This window comes from Saccopteryx leptura, chromosome 2 (assembly GCF_036850995.1).
Source record: "Saccopteryx leptura isolate mSacLep1 chromosome 2, mSacLep1_pri_phased_curated, whole genome shotgun sequence".
Classification (NCBI taxonomy): Eukaryota; Metazoa; Chordata; class Mammalia; order Chiroptera; family Emballonuridae; genus Saccopteryx; species Saccopteryx leptura.
In genome coordinates, this window is record NC_089504.1 from 335,434,364 (window position 1) to 335,447,040 (window position 12,677).

The window sequence follows — 12,677 nt, forward strand, 5'->3', positions numbered from 1 at the left end:
GCTGCTCGGTACAGATGACTTGGAGGCAGGCCCAGCTGCCCAGGGCCCCTAGTCACCCCCTACCCAAGTCATACAGCCTTTGGATAGAGACCCCGAATAAAACTGGACTCTTTTAAGGCAAGAGAAGGGAGAATTCCAGAAGAGTGAGGTCTAGAGATGTATAGTTAGGAGAGGGCTGCTGTCAGCACAAACCATCGGTGTGCCCAGAGTCCTGGAGCCGAGCTGGGTCACCAAACAGATCCATACTTCATTACCCCAGATGGTGCCTGCCCCCCCCCCACCCCTTCCTTGGGTGGAGATGTGATTAGCTCGGCATTGTGGCTTCTGCCTGGCCTGTAAACAATCCTGCAAGGCCAGCCTGTGATTTCAAAAGGATATATTTGAGATATTGGCAGAAGGGGTCTTGCAGTAGGGCAGATTTTCTGTGAAAATTACATGTAAGGTGCTTAGAAGACTGCCTAGCATATAATCAGCACTTTATAAGTGTTAGCAGTTACTATCATCGTCATCATTGTCATTGTCATCATCATCATCATCTGCAGTTAGAGGGAATGGGAGGAAAGCCAGAGAGGGAGGGGAGGGCGTAGGACCTAGCAGCTAGGGCCACCAGCCAGCTCCGCAGTGCCCTGGCATGCCGTTGAGCACTCTTGGCCCCAGAGACTGAGGAAGAGCACCTTCAAGCCCTCCCCTCCCCACCCTGCAGCAGGACCACAATGCAGCTGAGGCCTGTACTGAGGCCACTTGGCTCAGTTCTGCATAGGATGTGTGGCAACCTCTCCACATGGCAGCCAGAGGTCCGCCCACTCTGTGAGCATCTTCCTACATCTGCAGAGATGGCAGCTGGTCCCTCACAGAGCCCTGTGCCCAGGAGTACCGTAGAACCAAGATCATTGTTTTGGGGAACAAGGGCTTAAGCATAGCTCATTAGAGGCAGGGCTTTGTCTGACCAACAAGGAGCCCCTAAGTTGACCTTGCTCCCCTCAGGCATGTGGCTAGCTTTGCAGGAAACTGCCCTGCCGTTAGCCAGCATGGCCTTTCCAGTGGCAGTCCCTTGGGTCCACAGACAGTTTCCACCAGTGTTGGGGGAAGGGTAGGTATACCAGGTGGAGTGTGCCAGCATGCTCCATGGAGCTCTGGGGTGCCCAGAGGATGAGAGGGTGGCTGAGCCAGGGCCCCAGCTCTAGGCAGAGTGGAGCCAGAGTAACTTGAGTGCTTAACCCTTTGTGGGCCATAGCTGCCTCCTCCTCTTCCTCCCATTATTCCACGTGTATACTCTGGGAGCCGGGAGGTCTCTAGCCCTTGAGAGGTTTGGTTTGCAGGAGGAAAACTGCAGAGACTGATAGCAAGCAGGCTGAGGTGGAATTACCTGGGTCAGCACTGGGTTTTTGCTGCCCTCAAGAATGTGGGTGAAAAATAGACGGTGGGTGCGGGACAGTGGCTGCAGACCAGAGGAGAGGGGAGGGAGGAGGTTTAGTATATCTTGGGGCACGGAATCGCTCCCTGACCGTTGTTCTCATCAGGATGAGCAGACTCTGAGTCTGACCACCCAGAAAACTGGCTGCTAGAGGGACCACAAAGGCAGGAAGCCCTGGAGTGAGGCTAAGAAGTGGTTGTTTGACCTCTCTAGGCTCCATCCCCGCTGTGTTTGGGCCATGTGAGACTGGGCTCACCTGGATTGGGGCTTGGTTGCTACCCTGACAGAAAGCCAGGAACTCTGGGACACCTTATGGGCCTCTGGGCACTCCGTGCTGGCATCTCACAGCTGCATGCTAAGCCTGGGAATAGATGACAGGTGATAGCAGTACCTGCTTGTGCTTTGGGGGAGAGAGACATCACACTCAGGTGCAGTTGTCCTATCTGAGTGATGGAAAGCCTCTTAGAGCTATGTGTTGTTCGGTGCATGTATGGAAGGTCTGTTCCAGAGCTAGGCGTGAGGCCACACCTCTTACTTCCTCTGTGTGGGGTGGGCAGGGACACATGGACTGATGCTAATATCTACCTGTATCTCTATGACTATAGCTAGAGGGCAGCTCAAAGGCTGGCGGTGGCCCATCTAAGAGTCCTCAGCCTCCCACCAGCCCTGTACCTGCAGAGACTTCCCCGAGAACTAAGAGCCCCGTGCCCACACTCACCATGAATGGCCTGGGGACTACCTCAGCAGAAGGCCCAAGCCAGGAGGCCCCGGGCCTGTCCCGGAAGAAAGTGGCGAATGCAGTGAAGAAGGTGGTGAGCAAGGTGCTGCCTGGCGAGGAGCCTGGGGGTGCCAGGGAACCTCTGAGCAGAGGGGTCAAGTCCCCTGAGAACCCAGCTCGAGGCAAGAAGGGAGAAAAGGCAGCCTCTGGTCCCAAGCCGCCACCCCCTCCGCCCCTTGCTCCACCTAAGCCTGAAGCAAAAAAGGAGCCGGCCAAGGATGAGCTGTCTGTGGGCCTGCGGAGCCTGATGTCCCGGGGCAGGGGCAAGGACCACAGGCCCCGCAGCAGGCAGTCTCCTGGGAAGATGGAGAAGCCCTCCAGCCAGGAGCCAGGCTCCCCAGAGGTGGTGGACTCCCCAACCAAGCCTGGAACCCCAGAGAAGCAGTGTTCCCCAGCCTCACCAGAAGAGTTGGCTGACCCAGGCTCCGCTAGCCCGAAGTCAAACCTCTCTGGATCGCAGCAGTCCAAGTCACGGGTCCCTGATGTGCAGCAGGAGGTACCTGAGTGTGAAACTAACCTCCCATGCTCCCCACCACCCTCGCTCAAAAGCCAGGCTCCTGCCCAACCGCTTCCCCAAGGCTCCTTCATAGACCCCAAATGACTGAGAGGCTAGGCCTGGGCCATTGCTGATGGCAGGTCTGGATGGCTTTCCTGACCAAATGCCTGAGCCCGTGTGGTGGTCTGGGCTCTGCGATGGGACCTGCTAACCAGCATGCTGCTGCTCTATGGGAGTCAGGGCCAGGGCCTCGGCTACGTGGGGTCAGCTTGAGGCTCTAGACCCCAAATCAAGATCCAGAGTCTTAGCAGATCAGTGCTAGGGTGGGGAGACAGAACTTCTGAGGTCAGGTGGCCTGCGTCGTTCACATCCCAGCCACTCACTTCCTGTGGGATTCTTATCTCTGAGCCTTCATCTGTCAGGTGGGGACAATGCAGGTCTTCAGTTCCTTCAGTCCCTTAGGGCCAGAAGTACTTTGCAAATTAGTAGTTTTTATATTTAGAATATTATACAGTGTACATAATGAGCAGCAACCCATAACCAAACATATTAATATTTCTACAGCAAAATCTATGAATGTTCACCCTACAGAGGGATAGACTATAAATAGTCAGGTTTTGCTACCAATGTAGTTAAGAAGAATCTTCTGTTTTGGGGGCTTTTTGGATTTCGGAGTTTCTGTGAAGGTTAGAAATGATTCAGGTAATGAATGCTCCCAGCCCAGTCCCTGACGTGGTGAGTGCTCCATAAATAAATGGTAGTATTGATAGTGATGCTAGTAACAGTAGTTATTAATACCATCATTGCCGTCACTACCTCAGGCCTGGCCAGCTGTCCCCTCTGGCAGCAGAACTGTAAAGGAGCCTTGTGTCTGGGTGACTAATGGTCACAGCGGGCCTTCTTTGTATCTGGGTCCTGTCTGTCCACAAAGTGCCCTCTCGGTGAAACAGGAGGCTGAGTGGCAGAGGGGAGGGACACGGACGATCAGCCCAGCCCTTTCCCTTGGATGATGCCTGCTTCGCTGGTCCTTGAATTGAAGACTCTCTCTCTCTCTCTTTTTTTTTTATTCAGTGAGAGGAGGGGAGGCAAAGAGACAGAATGTCACATGCGCCCCTACTGGGATCCACCCAGCAAGCCCACTAGAGGGCAATGCTATGCCCATCTGGGGCATTGCTCTGTTACTGAGTAACCAAGCTCTTAGCACCTGAGGTGGAGGCCATGGAGCCATCCTCAGCACCCGGGGCCAACTTGCTCCAATCGAGCCATGACTGCAGGAGGGGAAGAGAAAGAGAGAGGAGCAGAAGGGGGAAGGGTGGGGAAGCAGATGGGTGCTTCTCCTGTGTGCCCAGAAAAGGAATCCAACCTGGGACTTCTACTTGCTGGGCTGATGCTCTACCACTGAGCCAACCTGCCAGGGCCAAAGCCAGTTCTCTTTAAGCTTTCCTGTTTTATAGACCCTTCTGAGGCCTCGTGGGGTGCGTGTATATGGGGGAGGAGGGGTGTCAAGTTTCCCCACTGCTTCTCTGTGCTCTTGCATGCTCCTGTCTGGAAGAGGAGGGGCAGGGCAGGAGGGGCAGGGCTCAGCCTGAAGGCCTGTCCTGTCTCCAGAACCCATCTTGCTCCCATTCCATTCTTCGTGGGTTTTGCAGAACCTAGGGAGGAGCAGGCTGCAGCTTCCCCCCTCTCCTGGCTCACTCTGAATCATGGAAGTGACCTGAACGCAGGAGCTGGCAGGGGCATTTTGGCTTGATGGGTAGGACATGAGGCAAACTGTTGGTCTCTGAGCAAACCTCTAAGGAGCTGAGAGCATCCTGTGCTTGTTCCTGGGCCAGCCGCCTTCCCTCGGGCTCCTTGTCCCTCCACCTCTCAGTAGAGTGGACATGGGGGCTGAGAAGAGCTCTGCTTGGAGCTCAGCCACCTGTCACTTGGGCTGATAGCAGGGGCCAGCGGGTGGTTGGAAGAGCAGGACCATCCTAGTGCTGATGTGGTTTAGATGGCGAGAAGAAATGACCCCAGAACTCTCAGGCGCCTGTTCTTTTTTCTTATCTGATAGTTTAAAAACTTAAATTGGTGCCTGGCTTGCCTTCCTGACCCTACTTCACTTACCCACCGACTCCTAGTAGCTTCCTGGGCTAGAAGTTTGGCATGCTGTGTCCCCACCACTTCCCAGGCCAGGACTAATAGTGGTTTAACTTCTAGGCAGGAGCTGCCCCCGAGGTCCGGCTGACCCCCGCAGAGGAGGCCCACCAGCGGCTTGAGAGGATCTTCATGGCTTCTGTAATGCCACCTCTCATGTGTGGTTTCCCAGTCCCTGCCCTCCACTTCCCTGAGGCTGGTGGCCAGATTGTGTGTGTCTGTGTGCAGAGGGGCACCTGCTTACAGAAGAGTGCTCCATGGCATCCCGCGGGCCCTCACAATGGCCTTCCCACTTCAAGGAAGGAGAGAAGAGCTCTGTGGAGGGTCTGAGCACAGTGAGGCCTGTTTCCCCCGGGAGCCCACTGCCTGTGGGAGGAGCCCCTGTTGGCTGGGGAGCCAACCCCTTTCTCTGGCCCTGCTCTCTTGCCATGGAGGACAGGTATTGGTGCCAAGGTCTGATGGGTGTTGAGGCAGGGATTTGACACCCCTCTTTTTTGATGCCCTGGCTCTCAGACACAGGTGGGCCTGTTAACTCCCTGTCTATTTCTAACAGGCAAGGTCTAAGACCTGGCTGACTCCCCTTCCCCTCCAGAAAGGCCTTTAAGTGACCAGACCGAGGCAGAGAGGTCAAGGTGCCTTGATATGTGGGCAGTTGGCATGTGGGCCCGGATGGGATGATGCCTCCACTTGCCATGGGTGGTGTGCCTGCCGGGGAGTGGTGGAGTGGTGCAGTGGGGTTTGAGGAAGGGGTGCTAGACTTGGGGCTACTGGTGGTCTTATTGTATGAGAGGTACAGGGATGACATCTCTGAAGGGCAGCCTTTGGCAGGGGGGAGTGGCACCAGGGATGTGTGTTTGGAGACCAGGGGCAGCCCTGTCCTGTGGTCCTGATGGCCACAGGGAAGCTAGGCTGGAAAATGCCCGGGAGATAAGGCAAGGGGTTCCCAGGGGGAACAAAGCCCTGGGCGTGGTGAGCTGGCCTGGCCTGGGGGCACACAGAAGAAGAGCCTAATTCAGAATGAACTAGACGGCCAGCCTAAAAGAGACTGGCCACGTTGGAGTCTCCTGGTGGACCCTCCCAGGAGGCAGGCCTTGGTAACCAGTGTCTCTTCACCAAGCTAGGCCTCTCCTTCATGGCCTAGTCCAGTGATTTTCAACCTTTTTATACTTGAGGACCAGTGAAAATAAGGAGAATTATTTCGGGAACAGCCAAGGCAGAAATCACCTTGAGCATAATAAGCAAATTCAAGTAAGATCTTTGGGCCTTTAATCTTCACACGACATCAGGGTGGCTAACTCTTTCATGGACCAGCACAAAATTTCTGGCAGACCGGTCCATGGACTGATGGTTGAAAAACACGGGTAGCCTATCCTTGGCCGGGCTTAGTTCACCTGCAGGCCAGCAACGCCCTCCTGGTGCTAAGCCACTCCTCTCTATACCCTTTACCTTGGGCTGCCGGAGAGTGCCCGCCCACTGGGCCCAGGATTCTTGTGGAAGGGGACATGCCGATGGTCTGCTTGTCTTCACCCTTCTTCTTCTTTCTTCTTTGCTTGCTGCTGGTAGCTGGACCCTGAGGCCGCCTCTCCTGCCCACAGCCAGGTAGGGTGTTCCTGTTCCTCTGAGGAGCCCTCCACTTTCTCCAGTGACCACCTGCCACCCCTGGCCTGTACCTGGGCTGGCGTCTGCGCTCGGGCCTCATGCTGGAGTGTAAGGCCTCTTTCCCTTCTGGTCTCCACCTGTTATCTGGTGGGATCCTCCCAGGAAGCAGTCCTAGGAATTTAAGATTGGGCATCTCTGTGTGAGGCCCTTGGGGAATGTTTAGACCGAGTGTCACCACTCAGGTTTGGCCTCTGTGGCACATGGTTCTTAGCCACTGAAGCCCAAGGGCCTGGCCAGAGTTTTGGTTTCTAGCTGTTTCAGTTCTGCTCAGACTGGGTAGAGAAAGCTGCAAAGGCTGAATCCTTACCACCACCCCAGCCCCCATCCCAAGCCTAAAGATGCAGCATCCTCTGTCTCCACCTGCTGGCCAAGGTGGGAAACCCACCTTACGATTAGCTCTAAAGGAGTTAATTATAGGCAATGACCCTTTGATGTCACCTTATGCATCAGTCTTCAAACTCCTGACCCATTGGTCATGCCCATTCAAGACAAATGTTTTACCTGTCTCATGTGATTTAAAAGAAAACACATACAATATAATTTTGTTTTATAAAGTTACATTTCTTCAAATATAACGAACTAGCCTTTTTTCTATATATATTTCACTTAACAATTAAAAATATCGACACCCCATAGTGAGGCTCCTAATTGAAGGGTAGTTTTACTGGTTGTGATCGCCAGAGTCTGGGGCCCCCTGGTGCAATCCAGCCTTCTCACTCTGGAGCTGGGAGGGGCAGTCAGTGAGGGGAGAGCTCTCTGAAGCCGGAACCCAACCTGGCAGTAGAACCCAGACCTCTTTCTTTCAGCTCTAAGAAATATGACAAAGAAAATGCCTCCTTCTATTATGTGTTCTTGTCCTTCTCGATCCCTCACCGGGGTCAGTATCACAAAGCAGCATATACTCCCCCGGTCTCATGAGGGTGGGGGGCTCTAGGAGACAATTGTTCCTCAGAGAATTGGGGGGCCACCCTGATGGCTGCTCCCTGCCATGGGAGGTGACTATCCTCCCAGCAAGGTCACTGAATGACCTGCTGCCCTGAGACCCACATACAACAAAAGGAGCCGAATGGACTTGTCTCCTGTTTGCTCGGTTCCCCCTGGCACCACTTCTGCCCCGCCCAAGGCTTCTCATGCAGTGCCAGGCTGGTTTGTCTGCCAATGCTTCTTTCTGATTGGTGACCACTTGGGGCCTCCAGGGGCTCCCAGCCCCTCTATACCCATTCTGATACACAGCTGTGTGACACACATACAAGTCTCTTTCTGTGTTTGGCAGAGCAGTGCTGTCCCCTCCCCCATATCTCTGGTCATGCCCTGGTATGGCCTTAGCATGTCCACATCGGTCTGCGTACCCGCTGCCTTCTGAAGAGGCACGGTGTCGGAGCGGGGAGGCTGGCATGTGCATCTGGGCACTGCCCCTCCCCCCGGTGGAGCGTCCCTTGGAGGGGAAAGCCAGGCTAAGACTAGGACTCGGGCCCTACGTACCGTTTTGAACTGCAGAGTCCTCTGTAGACACTTTCCGCTGGTCTAGAGGAAACGCCCCTTCCCTACTTGGTGATGGAGGGCCTGTGAGGATGAAGGAGAGGCTAGACCTGGAAGGTCACAGTAGCTGTGGCCCAGGGTGCAGGCGTGGGCTGAGGATCCAGTCGCACAGGCCTCCCAGGGAGGTGGGGAAAGGGCAGCTGAAGGTAGAACCTGCTGATGTGCTTTCCTGGGTACGTGCTCCCTGTGCCAGTGTCCTGCCAGACCCTCAAGGTGGCATGGTCACTAGCTCTGTGTCTCTGTCCTCAGGGCTCATTAGGACCACTGCAGCCTCCTGGCCTCCCCATCTTTTTTCTCTGACTCCTCTGATGTCCTTGTTCTGAGTCTGCCACCCAGCTGTCCCGCTCACCCATTGGCTCACCAGGAAGTCCTTCACCTCAAGCATCTCCTCTCTCCTGTTGTCCTCATCTATTTTCCAGAACAGGGTCTGACTATTTCTTCTTCCCCTCCCTCGGACAGGTGAAGACAGACGAACAGATTGCAGCTGAGGAGGCTTGGCATGAGACGGAGAAGGTGTGGCTGGTCCATAAGGATGGCTTCTCACTGGGTGAGTCTGGGGAGCCCAAGGGCAGCTGTCTGGCCTCTTGGGCTTCAGGGGCTGGTGTGCCTTCTTCGTCTGGTAAGGGCTGGGTGGTGAGCGAGGAGAGGCTGGTGAGACAGTGGGGTGCAGGCAGGACTAGAATGGCCCAAAGAGGGTAGCAAAGGCTTCCCAGGCCCATGTCTGTCTGCCCCACTCTGCAGCCAGTCAGCTCAAATCCCAGGAGCTCAGCTTACCCGAGGGCAAGGTGCGTGTGAAGCTAGACCACGATGGAGCCATCCTGGATGTGGACGAGGATGACGTAGAGAAGGTTGGCAGGAGGCTGGCGGAGGGCACAGGAGGTGGGCTGAGCAGGGCAGGCCTCTCTGCCGGCAGCGCAGACGGGTTCTGCTTCTTCAGTGCCCTCCTGCCTGCCCTGTTCCTGCCACACAGGCGAATGCTCCCTCCTGTGACCGTGTAGAAGATCTGGCCTCACTGGTGTACCTCAATGAGTGCAGCGTCCTGCACACTCTGCGCCAGCGCTATGGCGCTAGCCTGCTGCACACGTATGCTGGCCCCAGCCTGCTTGTCCTCAGCCCCCGTGGGGCCCCCGCTGTGTACTCTGAGAAGGTGCGATGCCCCCGAAGCTACCAAGTTGCCTCGTGGTCCCACCTACCCACTACCGACCTCCTCGTCGTCCCCACCTTTTCTGGCTCTGCCCCCTCCCCTTGGCATCCCACTGGGCTCCTGTCCTTTCTCACAGTTGGCGTTGGGAAGGGGAGTCATTTAAAGGGATAAAGACAGAACTTGGTGATATCTGCATTTCCACGCATGGCCTTAGCCTCAGAATCCATCCACTACCCTGGCGTGAAAGGCCCAAAGAGATACGGATTTTGGGAGTGAGGGGTGTCTGAGTGGGACCAGCTAAGAGCCTATCTATTCTCCCCATCCCTCTCCTGCCCAAGGTGATGCACATGTTCAAGGGGTGTCGGCGGGAGGACATGGCCCCCCACATCTATGCCGTGGCCCAGACTGCATACAGGGCGATGCTGATGAGCCGTCAAGACCAGTCCATCATCCTCCTGGGCAGTAGTGGCAGCGGCAAGACCACCAGCTGCCAGCATCTGGTGCAATACCTGGCCACCATCGCAGGCACTAGTGGGAACAAGGTGTTTTCTGGTGAGGCAGGGACAATGAGAAACTGAGAATGAGCTGGGGAGAGAGGGCGGCGTGGAGGCCCCTCCTGGGTACAAGCTTTTTTCTCCCTGACCTCTTTATGCCCCCGGCTTTCCTGACGTCCCCTGGGCCTGTCTTCTACAGTGGAGAAGTGGCAGGCTCTGTACACCCTCCTGGAAGCCTTTGGGAACAGCCCCACCATCATGAACAGCAATGCCACTCGCTTCTCCCAGATCCTCTCCCTAGACTTTGACCAAGCTGGCCAGGTGGCCTCGGCCTCCATTCAGGTGAGGGGATGCTCAGAGGGGTAGGTAACTGGCCACCTGATTTCATGCCCTAGAAATCAGACTCTCTCATGTGCCTCATTTTCCTGGGATTCTGCCCCAACAGAATGGACCCTGGCACTGGTGGGGCTGGCCTGCTCTGCTTGAGCCTTCACCCTGTGCCTCCTGCCCCGGGAGGGACGAGGCTCAGCTCTCTGCCCAACCCTGCCCAAGCCCTGACCCCGTGCTCTGGGGCTTATCTCTGGCAGATTTCACCAAGGGAAGACTGGCAATGGCTGACTCCCTTCCTTGCTAAATGAGAGCGCTCACCACAAAGTGTCCAGCTTCCCACAGAGGCTGTGCTAGGGATTAGGCAGAGCGGCAATGCCCCTCCATAGGCTGGGCCTGTCTTCTGCCCCCTGGCCCTGGTTTCTGCCTGGGCTTGCCCCAGAGGTGACCTGGCCTCTGGCTGAGTACCCAAAGAATAATAAGCAGCTGCTGTTCCCATGGGCCTGGTTCTTCTCCCCGTTTGGGGGAAGAGGGAGGCCATTCCTGGCACTGCCCGCCTTTGCCCACACCTTTCACGTTGTGCCGTAGACGATGCTTCTGGAGAAGCTGCGTGTGGCTCGACGCCCGGCCAGTGAGGCCACTTTCAATGTCTTCTACTACCTGCTGGCCTGTGGGGATGGCACCCTCAGGTGAGATGAGACAGAGGGAACAGGGAGGGTGCTTTGGACTCCAGCCCCCTGAAAGTTCCTGAACCTGTGACATTAGGTTCTGAGCTGGGCCCTGAGGGTGGCAAGATGAATGAGCCTGATGGCAAGGAACTGCCTGGCCCTGGGCAGAGGGATCTGGTTATGTGTAAGGGGCACAATGAACTCTTCAGTGTTCCCAGTGCCTAACGAATGTCTCTGTTACCCATGAAGTCAGGTGTAGAGAGGAAAACACACCAAGATGCAGGTGATCAGGGACTTGCCCACAATGACACAGCTAGTATGGAGCTGAGCTGGTCCACACTGGGGCAAAAGGTTCAGTGCCCTCCCTCTCACCTGGCCCTCCCTGCCCACCTGTTGGCTTCTCTGCCAGGCTCTTCCCTTTAGCCCTTCAGACTTGCTGTCTGTATTCACTGAGGGGGGGAGGGGGGGGATAAATGATAAGGTTAAGCAAGCAGCCCTAGAGCATTATCCTCTTTAGTTTTCTTCTTGCAACTGAGGGCACCGTCTCTATCCTGGCTGGACTCACCCTTCAGGCAGATTTTCTGCTCTGCTCCCTTCCAGGCATCTGACTGACACTCTCACCAGCGCATCTCTGGTAACCTGTCCTATAGGGAGGCTGAAGCTCTGACCAGGCATCCAGGCCAATTAAAGAAGCCAAAAGTGGCACTGGCTGGTGGCTCAGTGGAGAGTGTCGGCCTGGCATATAGACGTCCCGGGTTCAATTCCCAGTCAGGGCACACATGAGAAGCAACCATCTGCTTCTCTCCCCCTTCCTCTCACCCTTCTCTCCCTCTTCCTCTCCTGCAGCCAGTGGCTCAGTTGGTTTGAGTATGGTTCGGGTGCTGAGGATGGCTCTGTTGGTCCTAGTGCCTCAGCCTCAGGTGCTAAAAATAGCTGAGTACTCTAGCATTAGCCCCAGATGGGGTTATCAGGTGAATCCTATTCGGGGCACATGTGGGAATCTGCCTCACTATTGCCTCTCCTCTCACTTTTAAAAAAAAGAAGTCAATAGCAGCTAGCCTGGCAGTAGAGCGTGGTGGGCAGACAGAACTCAGAAGCTGGAAGGAGATTTTGTCTGTCTCCACACTGATAGGGACATGGCCTTGGCATAGGGACCAAGCACTATGCTGATGCCCCATTTGTACCCCTAGGACAGAGCTCCACTTAAACCACTTGGCAGAGAACAATGTGTTCGGGATTGTGCCACTGGCCAAGGTGAGGGGCCTGTGGGGACCGGATTGACAGCCCTGGGCCTTGGGAGTAAAAGAAGCCCCAAATGGCCTGGAGTGCTCCACGGGAATAACAGGAGCCCAGCTCCAGCTGGGGGCTCTGCCCTAGCCTTGCCCTCCCTAAAGGACCAGTAGCATGGGGGTATGTTGTGGGTAGGGAGAAGAGCCCCTTTGAGATCCGGTGCCAGTGTACCCGTTTGTCCCCATAGCCTGAGGAGAAGCAGAAGGCAGCTCAGCAGTTCAATAAGCTACAGACGGCCATGAAAGTGCTGGGCATCTCCCCTGATGAACAGAAAGCCTGCTGGCTCATCCTGGCTGCCATCTACCACCTGGGGGCTGCAGGAGCCACCAAAGGTAACCTGCAGTGGGTCCCAAAGGCCTACCTTGTTGCCCAGGAGACCTTGGGGGGACCTTCCCACCCCCAGTTTGTCCTCAGCCAGCACAGACTCCTCCGTTATCAGATACCCCTCTTTTACTGTGCCTCTTCCCAGCCCCCGAGAGCAGAGCAGAGCAGAGGCTCCCAGCACTCGGAGAAACGTCTCTGCCAGTGATGGCCTGAGGCCTGGATTCAGGTGGCCATGGCCAGGAGCACTGTGAAAGCAGGGGGTGGGGGCTTGGAGGTTGAGGGGAAAGAGAACTCAGAGCAGTCCCCCTGGAATAACTGTCCTTCTTGTTCCCTTCCTGACAGAGGCCCCCGAAGAGCAAGCGGGTAACTGACCTTAGCCCCTCCCTGGGGTGTAAGGGCCACTTGGCC

At 55.8% G+C, this 12,677-nt stretch overlaps 1 protein-coding gene across 21 annotated transcripts in view; it reads left to right on the forward strand.

Annotated features, from left to right (window-relative positions):
- The window catches only part of MYO18A (myosin XVIIIA), a 97,466-nt gene that overhangs the window by 41,991 nt on the left and 42,798 nt on the right, over nucleotides 1-12,677 (forward strand). For 7 of the 21 annotated variants that reach the window (XM_066363636.1, XM_066363637.1, XM_066363620.1 and 4 more), the window contains exons 3-12: nucleotides 6,388-6,531; nucleotides 8,482-8,569; nucleotides 8,764-8,870; nucleotides 8,993-9,169; nucleotides 9,505-9,718; nucleotides 9,860-10,002; nucleotides 10,576-10,676; nucleotides 11,846-11,909; nucleotides 12,133-12,277; nucleotides 12,612-12,632. In XM_066363636.1, coding sequence (XP_066219733.1) covers nucleotides 6,388-6,531; nucleotides 8,482-8,569; nucleotides 8,764-8,870; nucleotides 8,993-9,169; nucleotides 9,505-9,718; nucleotides 9,860-10,002; nucleotides 10,576-10,676; nucleotides 11,846-11,909; nucleotides 12,133-12,277; nucleotides 12,612-12,632 — 1,204 coding nt within the window. Of the gene's footprint in view, nucleotides 1-2,019; nucleotides 2,689-4,887; nucleotides 4,966-6,387; nucleotides 6,532-8,481; nucleotides 8,570-8,763; nucleotides 8,871-8,992; nucleotides 9,170-9,504; nucleotides 9,719-9,859; nucleotides 10,003-10,575; nucleotides 10,677-11,845; nucleotides 11,910-12,132; nucleotides 12,278-12,611; nucleotides 12,633-12,677 lie in introns of all 21 variants that reach the window. The other 14 variants (XM_066363638.1, XM_066363624.1, XM_066363626.1 and 11 more) reach the window with 6 other exon arrangements.